Source organism: Salmo trutta, chromosome 7 (genome assembly GCF_901001165.1).
Source record: "Salmo trutta chromosome 7, fSalTru1.1, whole genome shotgun sequence".
NCBI classification, from domain to species: Eukaryota; Metazoa; Chordata; class Actinopteri; order Salmoniformes; family Salmonidae; genus Salmo; species Salmo trutta.
Genome location: NC_042963.1, coordinates 9,253,531 through 9,278,776, shown reverse-complemented (window position 1 = coordinate 9,278,776; position 25,246 = coordinate 9,253,531). Strand labels below are relative to the sequence as shown.

General features: G+C 42.3%; 1 protein-coding gene across 3 annotated transcripts in view; it reads left to right on the top strand.

Annotated features, from left to right (window-relative positions):
• Positions 1-25,246, top strand: part of LOC115196864 (zinc finger protein ZFPM1) — a 78,965-nt gene that overhangs the window by 27,939 nt on the left and 25,780 nt on the right. For all 3 annotated transcript variants that reach the window (XM_029757828.1, XM_029757830.1, XM_029757829.1), the window contains 2 exons: positions 9,002-9,139; positions 13,762-13,905. In XM_029757828.1, the coding sequence (XP_029613688.1) occupies positions 9,002-9,139; positions 13,762-13,905 (282 nt within the window). The remainder of the gene's footprint in view (positions 1-9,001; positions 9,140-13,761; positions 13,906-25,246) is intronic.

Genomic DNA, 25,246 nt, shown 5'->3' with positions numbered 1-25,246 from the left:
TCCTATCTCTGATTTGTATAGTGAACCTAAAGCACTGTGAATTCTTTAAATGTATTTCATGTTATCAAAAGGAGAAAAAGGGGAAATGGGGGATATTTAATCGTTTAAGTAGTCTTCCTGGGGAACTATGCTTTTTTTTCTCTCTTCCCAGCAATGTAAAGAAATCCTGCTGAAGCCGCCCAGCTCAGTAATTCAGTTTTTAAAGCAATGAAGAAAAAAAAAATAGAACGACTTGATGAAATTCCACTATCAGCTCCGAACCAATATGCAAAATATCTCGCTGGAAATCAAATAGCTATTATGTTTTCATTTCCACGTCGGCGTATTTGCTTAATGAAGAGGAGACAGATCAGACCAGCAGAGAGAGTCTGCAGGAGCCGATAACCGAGAACGGCTCCCAGCTATCCGCACAGAGTGACGCTCCCAGTCACAGCGGTTTTTTCTGAGAGCGAGGGAGGGGTGGTGGGGGGGTAGAGAGAGAGAGGGAGGGAGAGGAAGAAAGCGGGAGAGCAAGAATATAAAAGAGAGATGGCAGGGTGGAAAGGGAAGAAATGGGGGGGATGATTTATATACTGTAGGATGGAGTGAGGGATGTAGTAAAGGGAAAAGAGAGATTTAATTTGGGGAGATGTAAAGGAAAGGGGGGGGGGGTTTGTCAAAGCTTCTGTACCTCAGTGCTCTGTCCGGGGATTTAACTGTTTGATGTTTGACGTCCTGCTGTCACGTGGTCCACGTTTGGGATCAGGCGGGCCCTGTTTGAAGTGCTCCAATGCCCTGTGCACATGAATATCATTGCCACGCATTATCATCATATTATAATCACACTCATTATCATAAGTATTATAATCAGTCATTCATATGAATTCACTGATGGCGTTGACAGACATTTTATGCAGATATATTTTTCTATTTAGTTGCAGGCTATAGCTCTCATATCTTTTCTGACTGTGTTTAGTCTGGCTGTGGTTTGACAGACAGTTCTGCTCACAGGAATGCTACTTATTTATAAAGTGATGGAATGACATGAGATGCAGCCAATAAAATATGGAAGACTTATTTTCTCTTCCACAACCCCAACATTCTTCATACAACCTGTGTTTTATGGGAAGAAAAGTATGTAGTGTACCAACCATACTCATTTCCCATTCATCCCCATATACAGGCATTATAGAGTGTGTGACTGCCCACTGGGCTGTGGATCCTCTCTATAGCCTCTATGTGGGCCTGGGTCTTCACTGAGGGCTGGTAAGACAGCTAGGGAGTGGTATGGTAATTCTAAACCCAGATAGAGTGGTGTGCCGGGCCCCAGCCTGTTTCAGAGCCTCCATCTCCCTGACTCTCTACACCTGTCTGTCTGCAGTCGGTCCAGAGTGAGTTCCTGCCACTCGTCTGCTGTCAGGGCAGTGAGAGCGCAGAGCAGTGTAGCCCAGAGGCCCTCGGGCTTATCTGCGACGTCAGGGATTGTGGTCACCTGTGGCGCCCATCACCCTACTGCACTCTGGTCCTTCATCTGTCTGCAGAGTACTCAATCATCATCGCAGGAGATTTGGAGATCTTCAGAACGATCAATGTCACCAGGATTTCATATCAAATCAAATGTTTTTAGTCACATGCGCCGAATACAACAGGTGTAGACCTTACAGTGAAATGCTTACTTATGAGCCCTTAACCAACAATGCAGTTTAAAAAATAAAAAATAAATAAAAAGTAACAAGTAATTAAAGAGCTGCAGTAAAATAACAATAGCGAGATTATACAGGGGGTACTGGTATAGAGTCAATGTGCGGGGGCACTGGTTAGTCAGTAATTGAGGTAATATGTACATGTACACTACCGTTCAAAAGTTTGGGGTCACTTAGACATTTCTTTGTTTTTGAAAGAAAAGCACATTTATTTTGTCCATTAAAATAACATCAAATTTATCAGAAATACAGTGTAGACATTGTTAATGTTGTAAATGACTATTGTAGCTAGAAACGGCTGTTTAAAAAAAAAAAAATGTTTTATGGAATATCTACATAGGCGTACAGAGGCCCATTATCAGCAAAACACGAGTCTCAACGTCAACAGTGAAGAGGCGACTTCGGGATGCTGGCCTTCTAGGCAGAAAAAGCCATATCTCCGACTGGCCAATAAAAAGAAAAGATTAAGATGGGCAAAAGAACACAGTCACTGGACAGAGGAACTCTGCCTAGAAGGCCAGCATCCCGAAGTCGCCTCTTCACTGTTAACGTTGAGACTGGTGTTTTGCGGGTACTATTTAATGAAGCTGCCAGTTGAGAACTTGTGAGGCGTCTGTTTCTCAAACTAGACACTCTAATGTACTTGTCCTCTTGCTCAGTTGTGCACCGGGGCCTCCCACTCCTCTTTCTATTCTGGTTAGAGCCAGTTTGCGCTGTTCTGTGAAGGGAGTAGTACAGAGCGTTGTACCAGATCTTCAGTTTCTTGATATTTCTCGCATGGAATAGCCTTCATTTCTCAGAACAAGAATAGACTGATGAGTTTCAGAAGGAAGTTCTTTGTTTCTGGACATTTTGAGCCTGTAATCGAACCCACAAATGCTGATGCTCCAGATACTCAACTAGTCAAAAGAAGGCCAGTTTTATTGCTTCTTTAATCAGAACAACAGTTTTCAACTGTGCTAACATCATTGCAAAAGGGTTTTCTAATGATCAATTAGCCTTTTAAAATGATAAACTTGGATTAGCTAACACAAAGTGCCATTGGAACACATGAGTGATGGTTGCTGATAATGGGCCTCTGTACGCCTATGTAGATATTCCATTAAAAGTCAGACGTTTACAGCTACAATGGTCATTTACAACATTAACAATTTCTACACTGTTTTTCTGATCAATTTGATGTTATTTTAGTGGCCAAAAAATTAGCTTTTCTTTCAAAAACAAGGACATTTCTATGTGACCCCAAACGTTTGAACAGTTGTGTAGGTAGAGTTATTAAAGTGACTTTGCATAGATGATAACAACAGAGTAGCAGCAGTGTAAAAGAAGGGTGGGTCGGGGCAATGCAAATAGTCTGGGTAGCCATTACATGTTCAGGAGTCTTACGGCTTGGGGGTAGAAGCTGTTTAGAAGCCTCTTGGACCTAGACTTGGCGCTCCGGTACTGCTTGCCGTGCGGTAGCAGAGAGAACAATCTATGACTAGGATGGCTGGAGTCTTTGACAATTTTTAGGGCTTTCCTCTGACACCGCCTGGTATAGAGGTCCTGGATGGCAGGAAGCTTGGCCCCAGTGATGTACTGGGCCGTACGCACTACCCTCTGTAGTGCCTTGCGGTCGGAGGCCGAGCAGTTGCCATACCAGGAGGTGATGCAACCAGTCAGGATACTCTCGATGGTGCAGCTGTAGAACCTTTTGAGGATCTGAGGACCCATGCCAAATCTTTTCAGTCTCCTGAGGGGGAATAGGTTTTGTCGTGCCGTCTTCATGACTGTCTTGGTGTGCTTGGACCATGTTAGTTTGTTGGTCATGTGGACAGCAAGGAACTTCAAACTCTCAACTTGCTCCACTACAGCCCTGTCGATGAGAATGGGGACGTGCTCGGTCCTTTTTTTTCCTGTAGACCACAATCATCTCCTTTGTCTTGATCACGTTGAGGGAGGATGTTGTCCTGGCACCACACGGCCAGGTCTCTGACCTCCTCCCTCTAGGCTGTTGTCGGTAATCAGGCCTACCACTGTTGTCATCGGCAAACTTAATGATTGTGTTGTAGTCGTGCCTGACCGTGCAGTCATGAGTGAACAGGGAGTACAGGAGGGGACTGAGCATGCATCCCTGAGGGGCCCCTGTGTTGAGAAACAGCGTGGCGGATGTGTTGTTATCTACCCGTACCACCTGGGGGCGGCCCATCAGGAAGTCCAGGTTCCAGTTGCAGAGGGAGGTGTTTAGTCCCAGGGTCCTTAGCTTAGTGATGAGCTTTGAGGGAACTATGGTGTTGAACGCTGAGCTGTAGTTAATGAATAGCATTCTCACATAGGTGTTCCTTTTGTCCAGGTGGGAAAGGGCAGTGTGGACTGCAATAGAGATTGCATCATCTGTGGATCTGTCAGGGCGGTATGCAAATTGGGGTTGATCTAGGTTTTCTGGGATAATGGTGTTGATGTGAGCCATGACCAGCATTTCAAAGTACTTCATGGTTATAGACATGAGTGCTATGGGTCGGTAGTCATTTAGGCAGGTTACCTTAGTGATCTTGGGCACAGGCACTATGGTGGTCTGTTTAACACATGTTGGTATTACAGACTCGGACAGGGAGAGGTTGAAAATGTCAATGAAGACACTTGCCAGTTGGTCAGCGCATGCCCGCAGTACACGTCCTGGTAATCCGTCTGGCCCTGCGGCCTTGTGAATTTTGACCTGTTTAAGGTCTTACTCACACGGGCTGCGGAAAGCGTGATCACATAGTCTTCCGGAACAGCTGGTGCTCTCATGCATGTTTCAGTGTTATTGCCTCGAAGCTAGCATAGAAGTAGTTTAGCTCGTCTGGTAGGCTTGTGTCAGTGGGCAGCTTGCGGCTGTGCTTCCCTTTAGTCTGTAATGGTTTGCAAACCCTGCCACATCCGACTAGCGTCAGAGCCGGTGTAGTAAGATTCGATCTTAGTCCTGTATTGATGCTTTGCCTGTTTGATAGTTCATCGGAGAGCATAGCAGGATTTCTTTTAAGCTTCCGGGTTAGAGTCCTGCTCCCTGAAAGCTGCGGCTCTAGCATTTAGCTCAGTGAGGATGTTGTCTGTAATCCATGGCTTCTGGTTGGGGAATGTACGTTCGGTCACTGTGGGGATGATGTCATCGATGCACTTATTGATGAAGCCAATGACTGTGGTGTACTTCTCAATGTCATTGGAAGAATCCTGGAACATATTCCAGTCTGTGCTAGCAAAACAGTCCTGTAGCTTAGCATCTGCTTCATCTGACCACTTTTTTATTGACCGACTCACTGGTGCTTCCTGCTTTAATTTTTGCTTGTAAGCAGGAATCAGGATAGAATTATGGTCAGATTTGCCAAATGGGGGGCGAGGGAGAGTTTTGTATGTATCTCTGTTTTTGGAGTAAATGTGGTCCAGAGTTTTTTTTTTTCTCTCCGGTTGCACATTTAATATGCTAATAGAAATTTGGTTAGACGGATTTAAGTTTCCCTGTATTAAAGTCCCCGGCCACTAGGAGCACTGCCTCTGGCTGAGCGTTTTCCTGTTTGCTTATGGCGGAATACAGCTCATTGAGTGCCAGCATTTGTCTATGGTGGTATGTAGACTGCTATGAAAAATACAGGTGAAAACTCTCTAGGTGTGTAGTGTGGTCTACAGCTTATCATGAGATACTCTACCTCAGGCGAGCAAAACCTTGAGACTTCCTTAGATATCGTGCACCAGCTGTTATTTACAAAAATACATAGTTCGCCACCCCTTGTCTTACCAGACGCCGCTGTTCTATCCCACCGATACAGCGTATAACCAGCCAGCTGTCGTCGTTCAGCCACGACTCCGTGAAGCATAAGATATTACAGTTTTTAATGTCCCGTTGGTAGTTTAGTCTTCCCTGTGGGTCATCGATTTACAAAGATTGTACGTTTGCAAGCAGAATGGAAGGCAGTGGGGGTTTATTCGATCGCCTACGAATTCTCAGAAGGCAGCCCGAACTCCGGACCCTTTTTCTCCGCCTTCTCTTCACGCAAATGACGGGGATCTTGACCTGTTCCCGGGAAAGCAGTATGCCATTCACGTCAGGCTTGTCAGACTCGTTAAAAGAAAAATAGTATTCTGCCAGTTCGTGGTGAGCAATCGCTGTTCTGATGTCCACAGGTTATTTCCGGCCATAAGAGACGGTAGCAGCAATATTATGTACAAAATAAGTACAAAAATTAGTTACATAGAAAAAAACACAATTGGTTAGGAACACGTAAAACATCAGCGTTCTTCTCCGGCACCATCTTGGTCCTTTAAATACGGGACAGGCGCTGTTACTTGGTATCACCGTCAATTTCTATACATTTTGCTAGATTTTTTTACATTTACGGTGTAATCAATGAAGTCATTCATCATTACTTGCCTCGGATCAAAGGAAATCTATTTTTTATTTCACCTAGATATCAAATTAGAGAAATCAATCCGATCGCAATGACTACATTTTTTGAAAAGTATAACAAAAGCCGAATTCTGATAATTGAAGTGGGCTTTAAACCCTCTTGATGGTTCAAGCTTGAAAGACCTGATAGAACTGAAGTTAAAATAATATTTACTCAACCCTTCGTCATTCCCTTTACTCTGATCAATAAGAGGCTCCTCTTCAGCATGTGACTCTATGTCAGGTAGCCTAGTTCCCTCTTCAAGAGTACATACTAAGGGGCCTCTCTCACTCACTCTAAATATCCTCCTTTAAGGTTTTCTTCTTTCTCACAAGTGTCTGATTGTCTGATACAAGTAGCGCTTCTCTTCTTGTTCTGCTGTTTTGTAAGATGATTATTAGTGTAAGAGCTGGCGAGGCACGGCGACTGTTTAATCAGGCTTGTTGAGCACGCAGGTTTGATGTGTTGTCTCTGTGTTTAATCACCGCTGCTGAGCACACAGGTTTGATGTGTTGTCTCTGTGTTTAATCACCGCTGCTGAGCACACAGGTTTGATGTGGACGGCAAGTTAATAAAGCAGTATCTCCTCTGCCTTCATCAGCTCAACACTTTGTTCTGTGCGTATTAGAGTGGCAGATGGAGTTTGCTGGCTGCTCTGAGTTCCCCCCCACCCCACCCCACTCTATCTTTCTTTTTCACTGTCTTTATGATGAAAATTCTGTGTCACAGATGCATGCAGGTTAGTGTGAGTGTGAGTGCACGCACATGAATGACTTGAGACTTATTTCAGAATTTGGCTAATGGTATCAGGTCAGGTTATATACTACATGTTTCAATACTTGATTGACAGTCCAGACATTTGCTCCTGAAATGATACTAGGCTACATCTCTCCATTGTGTGACATATTTCTGTGTTGTTTTCAGTTACTTAATATACCTAATATGATTGGTTAACAAATTCATACATTTTTTATTTGTTAAGTCTAATTCTGAATTGTTTAACAGTCCATTTATTCTGTGAGTTTTAAACAATTTGTGGTTATAACTTTTGAGAAGTTCAGATGATGTAGGATGGTACAATGCTTATCAAGTAACCTGTACTGTCCTTTCTTCCAACTATCCTGAAGAGGGATAAATATTATATTTTTTTGTGGATAAATGAGGCAAAAGTTTAAACTTATTCCCCACAATTTGATGTCTGAAAGCAGTGATGCGGCGATTGGTTCATTAAACCAGAACAGTAATGAGGAAAGAAATCATAATTCAAACTTACATCTTTAACAAGAAATATAATTGGAATTTTATACAGAGAAGTCCCTTTGTACAATTATTATTAAAGGAAAATTAATTGTATGAAAATGTCCTCACAGATACTGAAAATTTGATCTACCAAAGCTCAAGCCACATAATTCTAAAATATTGTGTTCGGGATCGATCTTTTTTCTTTCATCTTTTTTTTATTTAGTATTAAGGTCCAAATCTAACTGTTCAATTTATCTGAAACAGTGAACCATGCAGGCGTGGAAGTCAAAATTAGCCTAAAGATGTTTCATTTACAAAGACAGAAACACTTTGTCAGGCAGCGATTGTTTCCAAGCATTATCTCTGCCTCGTTTTAATTGCTTGGAAGTGAAATTAACAGAATTAGAAAAATTGCCTTTCTCTTTTTCTACAAGACTCTTTATTCACGGGTATTGTTGTGTGCTTTGTCTAGATTATAGGCCTTTTTGTTCTAGGAGTGTAAATATATACGCCCCCAGTCATGGCTTTAGCTTGGAACAATCCCACTTCGCTCATCACAACCTCATGGGAATTAATTGACAAACTATGGGGTAAAATCCCATTTTAATATCCAGTATTAATTTGACAAAAATGTACTTGTTAAAAATTGTGTTGTGCCCCAAGACTTAATTGCAATGCCTTTGTTTGCATTTGTTGTTTATTTTCTCCCATGGTAATCAGTAGAATAACCATTTACACCGATTTGACGGTTCCTAATCGTCTTTATGGAATAGGGCCGGAGATGAATTAATAATCTCTGTGCTCTCCTGGGAATAGGCTGTAACGTTATGTCTACAGAGAGTTGTGGCATCCAATCCGATTTGAAATACTGGTGGGCTTTAATAATTAGAGTGGTCTCATGTAGAACCTTTTCTGTGTGTGACAGTAGAGTGAAAGCATGTGAGGAGAGAGCTGTTCCCGACCTGCACCAATAGAATGAGACTATGAAGAGCAGCACAGTGATGATGGGGATTGGGTCTGATGAAAACAAGGAGAGGTTTTGTGTTCTCATCCTTGGTTTTACTTAGTCTGGATTATAATTATTAGAAGAATGCATATCAATTCATTTTATTATTTTAAAGCATTATTAGCATTATTATTAAAGCATGATATTATTATGCTTTAATTTAGGCTATCCTCACTGGTCTAAAAGAGCTCAGCAACATAATCGGCAGGTAGTCAGCAGGGATTATAGAAATACAATATCAGGTGTGAGTTAATTATCTTATGACATTAGTAAAACCGCTTTAGTGTACCAAATATAAAATGTATTAAAAATGTTGCATTCAGGGAATAGCACTTATTTTTTTCACACATTACTGAATCTGTTGTGCAGAATTTGATATCCTTAATTTTTTGGGGCACTCCTAATTCCATGAGATCAATTTTACAAGGGACATGAAATGAAAAATGTAACCACTTCAGAGCTTTCTGTTCAGTAATCTCTACTGAGGTTGTGACAGCACAATATTCTAGTTTCACTGTATTCAATTCAAATGGCTAAATATATAGTCATGAATTGGGGTATGGATTCCTTCACCTGATGTTATTGTGCTGTGGGTTAGTGGTTAATGCCTTCATATAAATGAGTAAAGATTTTCAATTCAATTAAATGTTCCCTCTTGTTTCTTCTGTAAGGTTCTATTGGTGACCTGGAGGGTGGTGAGGACAACACACCTGACGACGTCAGCCTATCGGGCGATGAGGGCGGAGCCTCAGACTCAGCAGAATGTGACAGCACCAGTACACCACCATATACCCCCCTGTACAATGAAGGTGAGCTCTCTCAGCCCGGGGCAGCACTGAGAAACAAACAGCTATCCTCTTATAACCATGCAACACAACTCAGTGAATACCTGGTGGCATCTGAGCAGATCCACTGCTTCTCACAATGTCTTAGCTCATGGCTGGTACTGTAGCTTGCTGAGATGCTGTGAATGACCTGGCTCTCTGCCACTATTGCCAAACGGCTCATATGCCACTCAAATACTACTGCCAGTGGCAGTTCCCTGGTTTTTCTCACTGAACCATTGCTTTTGATTCTGCCCCAGGGTATGACCACTTCTTGGCAAGTGCCCTGTTTCATTCTGTGGAACTATCTGTGGTGAGCTCATCATTTCAGTTGATTCATACAACAGTTGTCTTCTGTGATGGCACCAGGATCTTGGAGATATATTGATAGCATCGTCTCAGTCCTCAGTCCTCAGTCTTCTGTCTCGGTCTCAGTCATATTTTTTGTAGTAATTATTTATCTATTCAGCTGTCTTCACTACTGTAGGTATGACTGCGGCTGTTATGTTGACTCTATTATGTAATATTTGCATTGATGATTTGATTGATTCCCCCTACTCATTATGATTTCTTTATTAGTTGTAAGTTAAAATATACGTTATGTGGTTCCTGGGTAATAAGTTCTATACTCTCTCAAATCAACTGCCAGTGCTATGTAACCACTAATACCCATAAACTCATCATATCCCAATATCCCACTACTTGTTAATTGTTAACCAAAACTATACAGAATAGGGGCACACCATCAATGAATGTTGAAAAGATACTTTTACATGTACATACAATACCAGCCAAAAGTTTGGACACCTACTCATTCAAGGGTTTTTCTTTCTTCTACTATTTTCTGCATTGTAGAATAATAGTGGAGACAAACTATGAAATAACACATATGGAATCATGTAATAACCAAAGATGTGCTAAACGAATCAAAATATATTTTAGATTCTTCAAAGTATCCACCCTTTGCTTTGATGACAGCTTTGCACACTCTCAAGCAGCTTCACTTGAAATGCTTTTCCAACAGTCTTGAAGGAGTTCCCAGATATGCCTAGCACTTGTTGGCTGCTTTTCCTTCACTCTGCGGTCCAACTCATCCAAAACCATCTCAATTGGATTGAGGTCAGGTGATTGTGGAGGCCAGGTCATCTGATGCAGCAGTCCATCACTCTCCTTCTTGGTCATATAGCCCTTATACAGCCTGGAGGTGTGTTGGGTCATTATCATTTGTTTTTCAAGAGGACAGTTGCACTAAGCGCAAACCAGATGGGATCGCATATCGCACCGAATGCTGTAGCCATGCTGGTTATGTGTGCCTTGAATTCAAAATAAATCACAGACATTGTCACCAGCAAAGCACCATCAAACCACCTCCGCCATGCTTCACAGTGGGACCACACATGCGGAGATCATTTGTTCAACTAATTTGCCTTCTCACAAAGACACAGCGGTTGGAACCAAAAATAAAAAATTTGAACACATCAGACAGACCAAAGGACAGATTTCCACCGGTCTAATGTCCATTGCTCATGTTTCTTGGCCCAAGCAAGTCTCTTCTTATTATTGGTTTCCTTAAGTAGTGGTTTCTTTGCAGCAATGCGACCATGAAGGCCTGATTTACACAGTCTCCTCTGAACAGTTGATGTTGAGATGTGTCTGTTACTTGAACTCTGAAGCATTTATTTGGGCTGCAATTTCTGAGGCTGGTAACTTTAATAAACTTTAATAAACTCTGCAGCAGAGGTATCTCTGGGTCTTCCTTTCCTGTGGTGGTCCTCATGAGGGCCAGTTTCATCATGGTTTTTGCAACTGCACTTGAAGAAACTTTCAAAGTTTTTGAAATGTTCCGAATTGACTGAGCTTCATGTCTTAAAGTAATGATGGACTGTTGTTTCTCTTTGCTTATTTGAGCTGTTCTTGCCATAATATGGACTTTGTCTTTTACCAAATAGGGCTATCTTCGAATCATATTCTTTTGAGTTATTACAGAGTTCTGTATTTCTTTTTTAAAAAGACAAATTCCTGCTCTTGTGAAATTTTGGGCTGGAGTGATAAGCGTCTGCTGGTTGGCTTGGTTTGATAAACCCATGGAAATTCTGTCAGGTGTTAATCGAGACTAGATTAAAGATTACCCAGGGTTGTGTGTTGGTTTCAGCTTGTGTGCTGCAGGTGAGGATGAGAGAATTAAGTGTGTGTGTGTGTGCGTGCGATGGAGAATAGGACGTCGATTACATTTCAGAGACAAATAAAGCTTGTATTTTTGTGGTTTTTTTCTTGTGTCTTTGTCCCCCCCCCCCCCCCCAAACTGAATGGAGAAAAGCGACACGTCACCTTGTTGATTTAGCTCTCTCTCTGGTTCCTCGGTTGCCCGGTCCTGCCATTATCAGCTCTCTGTAAATCAGCCGTGTTTGACGGACCTGCTCTTTCAACCTGGGATCAATACCAGGTCTTTATCGGGCCAGCGCTGGCTAATAAAGGCAAGGTCCCTTATCCACCATCTGGGAGAGAGAGACACAGGCGATAAGCTCCTGATAACTTAGAGAGAAAAACACATTCTACCAGTAACAGGACCCGCTCTGTGTTCATCTTCTAGACAGAAAAACAAATGTATTAATTTGCAATGAACAAAGAAGGCACCTTTGCACATGCACACACACATACGCTACTCATCTGCTCAATCCATCTGTCTCTGTCGTGGTATGACTGCTTCCTTTCAATGTTCCTTTATTCTCTGTGTTTGATGAGATCTATGGTCTACAGGTGATACAGGAACTCTTACTGAAACAAGGACCCTTGTCTGAGACCTTATTAGGATAATAAAAAATATGGTAGTCAAAACTAGTGAGTAAGAGAGCCCACTGCTGGTCCAAATAACTCTTTCTCTTCACAGGGCCTTTGTGCTCAAGTTTGTTTCTGTGGGAACCAGTGGAGTTCACCAGTGACTTAACATGAGTTAAGAGCAGAGGTCAACAATGCAGTAGGGGGGAGGACACACAGTGAGTTGGGGATGAGAAAGAGGGTTTAGAAGTTCTGGTTGTTGGGTGTCTTTGCCCTGCAGGTGTGACAGGGGAAGCTCTGCTTATCAGATTGATAGAGGCTGTCTCGGTTGGGGGGGGCAGAGAAGGAGAGGAGGAGGTAGAGAGGGGGGAGGAGGAGGCGGTAGAAAAGTCTCTGTCGTCGACTCCTGATACCTGCCTCCTCGGCTCAGATGATATGGGAGATAATATTGATAATATTAAACGCAATAACTGTGGTTCCAGCTCCAGTCCCCCAGCTGAGCACTGCATGATAAAATCAATATGCCATTCAATGTGATTTATAGCTGAAAATAATGGGACTGTTTAGGCAGGGAGGGAGGGTTAGTAGTGTCGGGCTGATGTGCTGGGACAGGCTGAGTGTGTGTGTATGGGGTGGGATGGAGAGTTGGACGGGGTGGGTGGGTTTTAGGGAGGAGGGGGCGGGCAATGTTTTTTTTTTTTGTTTTTTTTGACGATACAGATCTAATCTTCAACTGTTACATTAATAACAGCACCTCTCTGAGGGCGTCACGTGGGCAGACGTTTATGGCTGGGTATCGATCGAGAGCTATCGCTGTTTATCTGAGCAAGAATGCAATGGTAAACATGCCCTTTGTGCACAAGGCCGAGGTGTTATTGGGGTGGGTTGATGGGGAGGGATTTGGGGAAGGGGAGAAGGTGAGGGGGGCAGGGGCGGGAGAGTCCCTCTGATTAAGCTAATGGCTAATAATCAGCCCATTCTGCTAGGTAGGAACACAGTGGAGGTAAAGTGTATGATACCAAAGTCAAAAAGGAGGTTCAGAGTTCTCCCTACACAGTGAACACTGATCAGAGAGAGAGATTCAGTAATCACCTTCATCAAAGACAGACAGGGATATTGATGACAGTGATTAGAGTGTATACTCCGTCTGTGTCTTTGTTGGAGGTGGTTTGCCTTTATGCGACAGAGGCAGAGAGGGAGAGATCACTAGACATCGTCTCTAATGAGGTTTTCTGTCTGTGGTGTCGCTTGGAGAATCAAAGGGTCCATCTCCGTGCTGAGGTGTTGTGTTACACAGCTATGGAGGCTTTATTCTGAGGGCTTTGATCAACAGACAGGAACCGCCAATGATGAGGAAAGTATGTGTGGAGTAGACTCATTGTACACACACATACACACTCAAGTGTGACGAATTGCGAGCGCCACACACACACACACACACAGTGTCCTGTCCTCTGGATGGATGGCGCTGATAGACATGGCAGCTCTGCTTCTAGCTCCTAAACAACTTAGCAAACATTTTTAAAAAAAAACATATTTGTTATTTCTTACATTATTAGCCCAGAATGTTTTTTGTGTTATTACATACAGCCGGAAATAACTTTTGGATATCAGAGCGGTGGTAACTATGACACACACTCACACAGGTTGAATAAGACGAAAGTGGATAAATAGCCACTGGATGGCCATCTATCCTCTTCTGAATAGTGTTTATTTTCATGTCTCTGTGGAATGTCATATTATTATAATATGATACATATATAATGTATAATGCACCAACCCTGTTGTTTGAATAGATGTCTCATTGTTCTGATGCCCTCTTCTTTCAACAGAGCCAAGGACACATGAATCCCTTTGTGCACCTGATGATGATGATGATGATGATGATGATGAGGAGGAGGAGGAGGGGAAAGGTTCAACACACACTAAGGAGGAGATGGAAGAGGAGGAAGACTGTCTACATTGGAGGGGTCCAGGTGAGTCAGTTTGTCTGTCTGTCCGACTAGTCAGAGACTGTGAATCCATGTCTTGTTTATTGTGCGGTGCGTGTGTAATGTTTGTTTTTGTGTTATAGCAGTCTTGACTGAGGGCTGTGTATTTGTTTTGTAAAGTAAGTGTGAGTGTGTTTAAGTTGTGTAGATGGTGTGACGTGCCCAGGCTGTTGTTTGGGAGAGGCGGCCATTAATGTGACCAATGGGAATTTATTCAACTTGAAACAAAAACCCGTCTGAGAGCACAAACATGGCACAGAGGATTTAACAAGCGATTGCCATCATATTTTTTTCCCTCCCTCTTGTCATAGCTGTTTTATTTTTCTTCTTTTCAGTTAAATAATGTAAGGATATTACTATAGGATCTATCTTTCATATTTATTTTCAAACTGTGTGCGTGAGTGTGTGTGTGCCCATCAGTGAGTATGTCAGTGTTTTTTAATTATTTTAGTTGAGGATGTTTTCATTATCGTCATGTCCCAGCCTGTCCCTTTAACAGTAATTTGAAGCGATATTAATTGCTGTGTGGTTGCTGGTTGATGGCAGCACAGTGATGTTAGTGTGATAGGCTTTTTTCCTCACAAACTAACTGCCGGGAGAGCAAGAGAGAGGGGGAACGAGCGAGAGATAGCCCTTCTATCAGTACTGGAGCAGGCGCTGTCTTTATCAGGAGCACGATTGGCAAAAGGGAAACTTTGACCGGTCTGAATTTTTCCCTTATCGTCAAGCCCCCCCCCCCCCACAATCCCCCATCACCACTAACAACCCCCCCAAACCCAGACATGCACTTCCCTCTTGTTTTTTCTTCTTCTGAATGTCAGGAATGGAGACATGGTGAACGTAGTCTTGTTCATACATTCGTTTAGTCTCCATCAGCGATTTCTCACAAGTCTCTGGGAGAGCAACATTTTCTCATATGGAAAAGGCTTTAATCTCATTCTTCTTTGTGTTAGCGTTCTGCTCATTTCTCACTGTCACTTAGTTTACCCCTGTTTTCGGATCAGACTGAAGATACAGAACTTTCTAGCTGCATATCTGTTTTTGTCTCTACCTCCTGGCTGGCCATCTGGCTGTCTGTCTGGGTACAGGGATTTGGGGTGGTTTACACTAGAGAGCAGGGTCTGGTCGGGTCCTCACCACAGACATCTCCCTCTCCTTCTTACTCTCTCTTTCCCCCTCCCTCTCTCCGTCTCTCTCTGTCGCTCTCACAAGCTGTCCAACTTAACTATTTTCCTCCTCACAAATGCAGACTGTCATGCTCCTGTCTGCCAGAGATTGGTGCTTGCCCTCAATTTCTGTGCTTTCTAGATGTTCATGTCATGGCAGCCACGCTTCATGTGAGAAATTTGATATATTCTGTCTCCATGACTGATGTCTTCAGGCCCTCGCAGTCTTCTCGCTCTCTCTCTATGCCATAATGAGTCAATGATGAACACAATCACGAATATTTGTTGTTAATTTACAGTGTAGAAATATTTTTCATGTAATTTCCAATTCTGTCCAAAAATCAAATTTTTACAATATAATGGTAATGATTATTACGTTAGCAATTCTTTATAGAAAGGGTTTTAATGTTTTTTTTAATCTATTTTGTTCATGTAAATGATATTGCGTTGTTTCTGTGTCATTACCACTGCTCAGACATTACATTTCACACGAACAGAAGGAAGACCCATATTGTAATTGCTGAAAATAAGGATTTTAATTCTTCCCATGCCTATATTTGTCGACCACATTCGTTTCCTGTTATTAGAAAATAAAATGTGACACTTCCCATCAGAAAGCCGTTATATTATCTTCCTGTAAAGTGTGATTAGTGTGTTATTTTCCCTGGTAGGACTATATGATAATTGGTTATCATATGGTTGTAGCCTACACTTTCATCCACCTGAGTGATATGACTATAGACGATAGTTATCAAGCAGTATACAAAATAAAATCATCCTGTTTACTGTCAACTATCAATACATTGCCTTTGTGACATTAATTGATAGTGAAAACCATGATCATTAAACATGTGCTTTGATTATAAGCAATATTTAAAGAAGTTGGATGCTGTAGGAAAAGGCTTACTCTAGCTCAAATAATTATTTTACAAATGATATTCTTGCTATATTTTTCAGGCCACCTGGAAGAGGAGGTGTGTGTCTGTGGTTGTATGTCTCTGTAATGGAGTTGGTGTGTGTAATATAGAGTTTGATGAGGGTGTGGTGTTGTAGAATGGAAGGCGGTGGCTGGGACCAAGTGTCTGGCAGGGATAGTATGATACGGTAAAGCGGCTTTTTAATCTAGGATGTGTCCTGCTGCATGATATGCAAAATAAATTATGAAGAGAAAAAAATGTGTCTCTTGAATGACCTTGCTGGCTGGAGGGTTTGATATTTTCCTCTCTGCTTAAAATTCTTGATATGCAAATAGCCGTCATAGTAATCCCTCGTGGCTCACGGACTGTCGCTCCTGGCTCTCTCTCCTCCACATACAGAACAGAACAGACTGAGTGTCACTGAGCTGTGCAATCGGACCTGGAGAAACCCAGCAGACCTGCCTTGCTAGCATTTTCCTCTATCCTTATCCTCCAGAGTTATTCAAATTACCCGCAATAATAAATTATTATGGCAACGTAATAATAATTATTATTATTATTATTTACCAGTTGTGGTGGATTTTTTATAATATTTAATTATGAAGGACCATGGAGTGACATAGTAATATGCATATTATCAATGGCATATAAATGATGCTAAGTGGTCCTGATATGAAGGTGTGTATAGTGGGTTAGGTTGTCTCTCTGTCAGCAGAGAATGACTGAATCTGCATGTCCCTCTATAGGAGAGCTCCGTAGAGGGAATTAGAGGGCGAGAAGGGGGATGAGGGATGAGGGATGAGGGATGAGCTGAACTAAAGTGGAAAAGACAGAGGTAGAACTGACATGGCTCCTTACAGGTATACCAAGATTAAAGTATTAAATACAAATAGTTTTAATCATGACTATAAAAATTATGATTATTATGAAGTCTGTTTCTAAATCTGCATATGATATATGGTTTTATGTGAATTTATAAAGCAAATTCATGTACCTAACAGCAAGGTTTTGAACATGCCTTATATTTAGCAGTTTTGGAGACCGTAATCTCCTGTGACATAATATTAAAGGCAGTAATGTTATCTGGAAAATTGTGTGCTTTGCTTTTTTATTATTTTGCAAGTTGCTTTATTTCACTGTAAAGATATCCATCAAATTAGAAATTATTCAAGTTTAGTTGTGTGTATCAGGTTGCGATATAGCAGTTTTACTTTTTTATTCCTTGTGTGTCACGAAAGGCAGAAGTGCAGTAATAAGACATTGCATCAAGACATCAAGTGCAGTAATAAGACATTTGCATAATGTTTTGTAGCTATTTTCTCTATTAGTATTAGAAATCAACAAAAATACCAATCACAAAATCTGTTATTTTTTTAGGACAATACTTTGTTACCGAAAGTATCAGTTTGTACTGACCTAGATGATGGTTCTAAGGACAAGAACACTTGTTTGCTGTGACCACCAATCAAAGTGATTCTTTCATGGATGAAGTGTACTGATTGTTGTGGTACAGTTTGGATTTCTATGAATCTCTGCAAAGGTGTGGGTGTATATCTACAGCATGTCTTGGCGAAAGAAAAGACATTTTTCTATAATGGCAATGCTAAGGTAAAGCAGCTAATTTGTGATCCGGTTGGCAGCGACTGTGGTTGTGTGAAGACAGCCTGTTATCTGGGGGGGGGGGGGGGGTCCAGCGTTAAGGCTGGTTTACGGTTGGTCTATTGACATTTCTGACATCAATTTTGAGGGGTTGGGATTGAGGAGTAGGAGTGCGGGGATAGGATGAGTGAGTGTGTTTCGCCCTCTGTGGTGAGGCCGAGAATGTGTGTCTAAGGGAAATATTGGTCTCTTGATATGTTCTTATATTGAGCACACAGCAGACTGGTGTATAGAAAGCCAACCACTCATTACTAGACCTTTTACTCATGGCTTCTCTGTAACTATTACAGCAGATTATATTTATCATTCAGAAGCTATTTCTTACTCAGTCCCGGAGGTTTGTTTGCCTTTTTGATACTCTATGCCCATTGGACATGTTGATTCAGGGCATTTCCATCGAAAAGGACCCATGAGCACCTACATGCAGTAGCGGTGCATGGGTAAAATCACTGAGCATGCCAAGCCAGTAAAAAAAAGCCAGCTATGTTGTGATAATTGCGTTGTTTGCTCGATAACGCATTCGTTCATACCCCACTGTGATATACAATAAGGCCATGACAACAGAAAGACAACAGTCGCACAGTGGCAGAATAAATTCAACTACACATACGTTTGTTTCGTTAAAAAAAAGGAAAGCAACATCTGTCCGGTGAAGTCCACAAAGCAAATGTTGCATACAAACAGTTATATCACCTGCAGCATGGTCAAGCAAGTGAATGTTTTCGACAGTTTACTAAACAACTAGTGATTTAGAACCACAGAGTTACTGCACGTCAGCATAAAGACAACAAGAGCACTGCCTCTGCCATTCCAGCGCCATTTACACTTAAACATTTAAACATCAAATCAACGAGGCTGTATATGCATAGTTTAATACACTGAAAACAAACTTAAATATACCAAAAACGATTTAGTCCAATCAATGTTGCTAAATATCATGTGGCTGTCCATGGTACTGATTTCTGTGTGTGTGTGTGTGTGTGCGCGCTTAAACAAAAATGTTGACTCACCCTACTTGTAGACTAGTTGAATGCCAATGGCATCCTCCTTTTTTTCATGTTGGCAAACCGGTCTATGGCTCTGTCATACAGTACACTTTTAGTTTTTTGTTGTCATAGGCTACCTAGTTAAAATGCTTGCTAGCCTGACTTTCTCGTATGGGCAATAATTAACCAGCTAAGCTAGCTAGTTATCTAGTTAATGTGAGCCTACTAAGCTACATCTAGGCTGCATATTGAACGTGTCTCAGGCCAGTGGCACAACATATTCATTTATGGTTAGATCAGAATCGCTGTCATAATCATTGGCCTGTACAGAGAATTACGTCAAAACCACAAGTCCAAATCCCCATCTCCATCCATGGCTTAGGAAAGGGCCGATTTTAGAAGCCAGCTACTACAGGACATCAACACAAGCAGACCAGATACGTGATTTGATTGGTCTGAAGCCAAATCTAAACTGGGCTCCCTTGGGGGGTGTTTTGCTGCACCGGAACATCCCACAGATGAGCTCAGCTCAACGCTGATTGGCAAAAAAAAATGTATCAAGGGAGGCCAAATTCTGATTGACTGATGCCAGCAAATCAAATGCTACGTCGGCAACATGTTATACTCTTTTGGTCCAGAGAGAATCAGATACATGCGCGTGTGGCTCAGTTGGTAGAGCATTGTGTTTGCAACGCCAGGGTTGTGGGTTCGATTCCCACGGGGGACCAGTATGTAGAAAAAAATGTATGAAATGTATGCATTCACTACTGTAAGTCGCTCTGGATAAGAGCGTCTGCTAAATGACTAAAATGTAAATGTAAAATGTAGACATGCGGAGACAGAGGGGTATTGTTTCCCTCGCTCGGATGATTTCTCCAGTGAGATTCAGCCACTTGCAAATTGACAGAAAATTATGAAAACACAGAGAGACGAAATATAAATTATTTTATTTATTTATTTATTGGTCAAAAATTTGTTGAAGCCTGGCTTCCCTTGGCATCCATGAATACACGCCACTGCCTACATGTGAAGATCATAAGAGAATATCAAATTGGGTGTCTGTCATAGCTGACACCCCGTTCTTTCTGCAGACATGTTTGAATCTTTTTTAGAAAAAGTGGTCGCATAAAAATCTAAGGGTGACTACACAGTTCTTCCACAAAAAAATGTTTTGTAAAATTTTCAGTAGAATAGGTCAAAAGTAGTTCATATGTATAGAGTTGTAAGGTTTTGTTTAACTTTGAAAGCAATGGTTTTTGTTTGGCATACATTTGAAAGTAAAAAAATAAGAAAAAAAAACGGTGTCAAAGCATCATTCGGTTACTGTGGAATTGCCCTATAGTAACTTTGATTGGTTAGTGAGCCTTCTGGAGGCCTGTGTTCAGTACATACAGTAGCGGTTCCACACCTGCTCTCGCTCTACTGTAACCTCAGGGTAGTGCGATGGGCTGTGGGACCGCTGTGGTTGAGAAGAAACTGCAACAGTAACCCAATGTGTGTCACATGAACAATTCTACTGTTTGTGTGTGGCTGACTGTCACTCTGCCATCATAAGCAAATCTGTTCCTGTGAATAAATATGGTAGCCATTACATGTCTGTTTCACTGTGGTAAAATAATAGGCTCACTATTTAATGATGGACCTGCTTTGGTGTATTTATCTAGAATGAAGGAGCAACTGTAGTTCATCCTTAACTACCCCCTCTATCTCCGTTCCTCTTGAACCCCACCCCTGTCCTCTCACTCTCGCTCTCTCTCAACTGGCCCTGTCTCTGTGTCACTCTGCTCCCCTCGTGATGATTGATAGGCGAGGGGTATAATCTAAAGGAACATTTCTCAGTGCTGTCCAGGCCCTATCAGCCCAGCTGCTCCCATCGCCGATGTGTTAGCGCCTGCTGCCGGGACAGAGCCATGGTGATTACAACCCTATCAGATGCCTGGCTTCTCAGCAGTGCTAGCCCACATCCTGTCCTTCCTACCCTGCGTTTCAGTTCGTTCTTTCCCCCTCCTGTCCTCTATCTCTCCACTGCCAGACTCACACCAACTTCCCACTCCAGCTCACTGCTCCACTATACTGAATGTTTTTATATGGTTTAGATCTGATGTGTGTGATGAGATTTCATGCAGGGGAAAGAGCATTGTCACATGTACTGTACTGTGGTGAACTTGGAGAGGGTGATGCATTTTATGAAACACATCATTGGCTTGGTGTGCCCAAATGGAAATATCTCTGGAATGATTGGATGTCAATACAGTAGTTACCTCCTCCAGCCTGATTCAAATAATTAACACCAGGAAATGGGAATTTCGGACACTTTTTCTGACACACTCCTCTAACAAAAGCTGCCGTTAATACTGTAGGAACACAGTAGCCATTTTAGGAAGTGGAACAAGAGCAGACTCAATTGTCTCTCCTCCGTTAGCCCATTAATACTTCCCTTTTCTTACCCGTGATCAGTAATGTAGTGGTCAACAAATAGGTGGGTAACTCTGCTCACCGGTCGCAGTGACAAAAAGAACGCTTCCTATTGTTTTAATGCATTTTTCTGCGAAAGGTGGGTAAACTGCGTTTACTTGCATTTACCCTCCACTACACCACTGCCTGTGATTTCTGTCTAGATTTATTACAGGAAGCAGCATTATGTTTAAAAATTGTTTGCTCTTTTAAAGTACAGACACAAACTAGAGTGTAAGGAAAGGACTCGTATTTTATGGCACGTTGTTTCACATCCTTGTGCGCTATTATTATAGCGCCTTAGGCCTTCTAACTTCTAGCTAGTGAATCTGTACATGGCCCTGACCGTTTACAGTAGCTTCATTCTAGAACACTCTACATCCTGATACAGCTATGATTGAAATGTCCTTCATGAAGCCAGAAGGAGTTGTTAAAGAAGACATGAATTAATGATTGAATTAATTATCGAAGTCACATACCGTACAATTAATTTTGTGGCTTTGCCCGAGTCTTTTTTTCCCCTCCATCTATGCGGAGAGAATGTCAAGAAACATTTTCTAATTAATTTATGTGTGATTATCAGGGAGAGTTTCTGGAAGGTCTCTACTTTCAATTTCTAAAAGGGTAGCAGTGGAGGAAGGGGAGGCTGTAAGAGATTGAGGCAAAGAATGAATAGAGATTGAGCTCACGCGCACATATATACACACAAACGCACGCACACACACTCTGTCTCTCTCTCTGTGTGTGTGTGTGTGTGTGTGTGTGTGTGTGGGTGGGGGGGACATCAGGGGTAGTATTGGTGTCTTGATCAGATCTAACCATTCTCCCCTGTCTGTGACCCTCCAGTCCTACTGCTGCTGCCCTTGACCCTAATAAGGCTGCTCTCTGTTTTACAGTGCCCTCTGTTGGTACAGCTTCCTGGAGACACAGGAAGTACATTGCACATAGCCACTATTAATGATGACATTCAGTGCTTGTCCTTTTTGTGTGTTTCTTTTTTACATCACCTTGGACTCCCAGCTGGCTGTGTTTTTAGAGTGATAAAGTATACTTGAAGCATAAACTCAGACAAGGGTGTTACTAGTCATGTATCTCAATCACAGGCGCTTATTGCAGGTAAACACATTCAACCACTGGGCTTTGAACTCAAAATGAAGTTTTGCATGTGAATGTCAGCATTCTTCATTTCTGTCTGTATTCCCAGGAGTACATTTTGTCAACACTGTCTTGCCACCCTGGCTTACAGTAATGTTCCCCATTTTGTTTTAAGTTATTTTATCTTATTTCTCATATTTGGAATTTGCATGTTTGGCATCTGCTCTTTCCTAGGGTATGTATTTTGCTGATAAAAGTTCAGCAGTGCAGTTAAAAGAAATTAGTTGGGTAAACAGTCGTAAATGTCAATGATAAAGTTCTGTTGAAGCTCATCTGATTAGCGTGGCGATGCAGGTGTCTTATCTTTGCTGTGCAACAGAGGGTAAAATGGAAATGATTGCGTCCTGAGCATGAGATGCATATCCCAAAAATGTGTATATTTTCAACTGAACCGCTACTGGACCCGAAGGGACTCTGGGTCTGCTTGGATGATCATGGAAATGTTTCTTGTTAGAGAGTGTAGGTGGAAAACCACGCCTTTTCTCTACCCAGACTGGAGGAGTGGGCTTTCTCTCTCTCGTCTCTCTCTCCTGTGTCTCCCGTCTCTTGTCTCTCTCTCTCCCCTCCTCGTCTCTCTCTCATCTCTCTCTTTTGTCTCTCTCTCCCGTCGCTCTCTCTCTCTGTCTCTCTGTGTCTGTCTGTCTCATACACACAGGCAGGTATTGATACTATTAATTCTAGTGGTCTCTCCAAACCTGCAACGTAGGCCTCCTGTGGCGCTGCAGTGGATAGCAGCTGGCGAAAGTGCAATCACTGGAGAACAAACTGGATGAGCTCCGTTCGAGACTATCCTATCAACTGAAAAACTGTAATATATTATGTTTTTCAGAGTCGTGGCTGAACGAGGACATGGATATACATCGTCAAGACCGTCAAGACGTTATTAATGCAGGGATACTAAAATCGTTTTTTTTTTACATTTTTACCTGCGTGTCACCTGTGCAACTGGAGGTGGCAACTCTAGATCACCTTTATTTCACACACAGAAACACATACAATGCTCTTCCTCACCCTCCATTTGGCAAATCAGACCATAACTCTATCCTCCTGCTTCCTGCTTACAAGCAATAACTCAAACAGGAAGTACCAGTGACGTGCTCAATACGGAAATGATCCATTGAAGTGGATGCTAAACTACAGGACTAGCACAGATTGGAATATGTCCCGGGACACATCTGATTGAGGAGTTTACCACATCAGTCACTGGCTTCATTAAGTGCATCAATGACATTGTCCCCACAATGACCGCATGTTTATACCCCAACCAGAAGTCATGGATTACAGGCAACATCTGCGCTGAGCTAAAGGCTAGTGCTGCCGCTTTCAAGGAGTGGGACACTAATCCGGACGCTTATAAGAAATCCCGCTTTGACCTTCGTGCTATCAAACAGGCAAAGCGTCAATACAGGACTTGCAAACTACCACGGATTACAAAGGGAAACCCAGCTGCGAGCTGCCCAGCGACACGAGCCTAACAGATGAGATAAATGCCTTCTATGCTCACTTCCAGATAAGAAACATAGAACCGTGCATGAGAGCAACAGCTGTTCCGGACACCTGTGTGATCTCGCTCTCCGTAGCCGATATGAGTAAGAGTTAACATTCACAAGGCCGCAGGGCTAGGACATGCGGCGTACTCAGAGCATGTGCTGACCAGCTGGCAAGTGTCTTCACTGACATTTTCACCCTATCCCTAACCCTTCATGGCTGCGCACAACTCCAACACCATCTTTAAGTTTGCTGACGGCCAGACGGTGATAGGATTGATCACCGACGACGATGAGCCAGCCTGTAAGGAGGAGGTCAGTGACCTGGCAATGTGGTGTCAGGAAAACAGCCTCTCCCTCAACGTCGGCAAGACCAAGAAACTGTTTGTGGATTACAGGAAACGGAGCGGCGAGCATGTCCCCATCCACATCTATGAGGGCTGTTTTGGAGAGGGTCGAGAACTTCAACTTGCTCTGTGTTCACATCACTAAGGAATTAACATGGTCCAGACACACCCACACAGTTATGAAGATGGCACAGCGCCTCTTCCCCCTCAGGAGGCTGAAATGATTTGGCATTCCTTTGTTCCTCGGTCTATTATCTATCGTGTTGCCTAGTCACTTTATACCTACCTATACAATTACCTCGTACCCCTGTACATCGACCCAGAACTGCTACTCCCTCTATATAGATAACCATGTTATTTTTTACTCCTTATTGTTATTTGTTATTCACTGTGTATTTATTCCTCATGTCACCATCTATTTTTATTTTATCTTTTAATTTTAATCTTTAACTCTGCATTGTTGGAAAAGGGCCCGTAAGTAAGCATTTCACTGTTAGTCTACACCTGTTGTTTGCGAAGCATGTGACAAATAACATTTGATTTGATTTTGATTTACCGGGAAGAGCAGAGATGGAGTCCCCATGCTGAGTGAGTGGGGAAGAAAGCTCAGGGATTTGTCATTCAGCAGAGGTTAAACCTCACCTATTAGCGCAGGGTCGTAGTACGGCCCCGATAAAGATTTCCTGTTGTACTGTGTCAAAAAAATCAATGGCTCCGCAGCGATGTGCCCATTTGATATCAACAATTGTTTTTTAAAATCAATTAGCCTTGATAGAGGAGACTATGGTGTTGGGGAATGGGGAGCACCTGTTACTTATGGTTGTGTAACTGCTTTTTGTTAGTCATTGAGATCCAATCAGGCGAGTCCCTGTGAGCCTGCTTGGACGGTGCAGATGGTCATGCATTTTGTTTTGCATACGGGACAACCAACAGAACGCTAGGTTAGGTTGGCTGATGTCATTGTCGTTGAGTAATGCTGGTGATGTTGTCATTCATTGCTCAATAACTCAAAGTTCTTGTCCATTAGACCATGAATTGCTGTCCAAGAGTCCCATGAATTGTTGAGAATAACTACGTAAATGTACGCTATGTATTTGACCTGTACCAGGAAGTGCTACTCTATGTCTGTCTCAAAACATTGTTTGGGTAATCTAA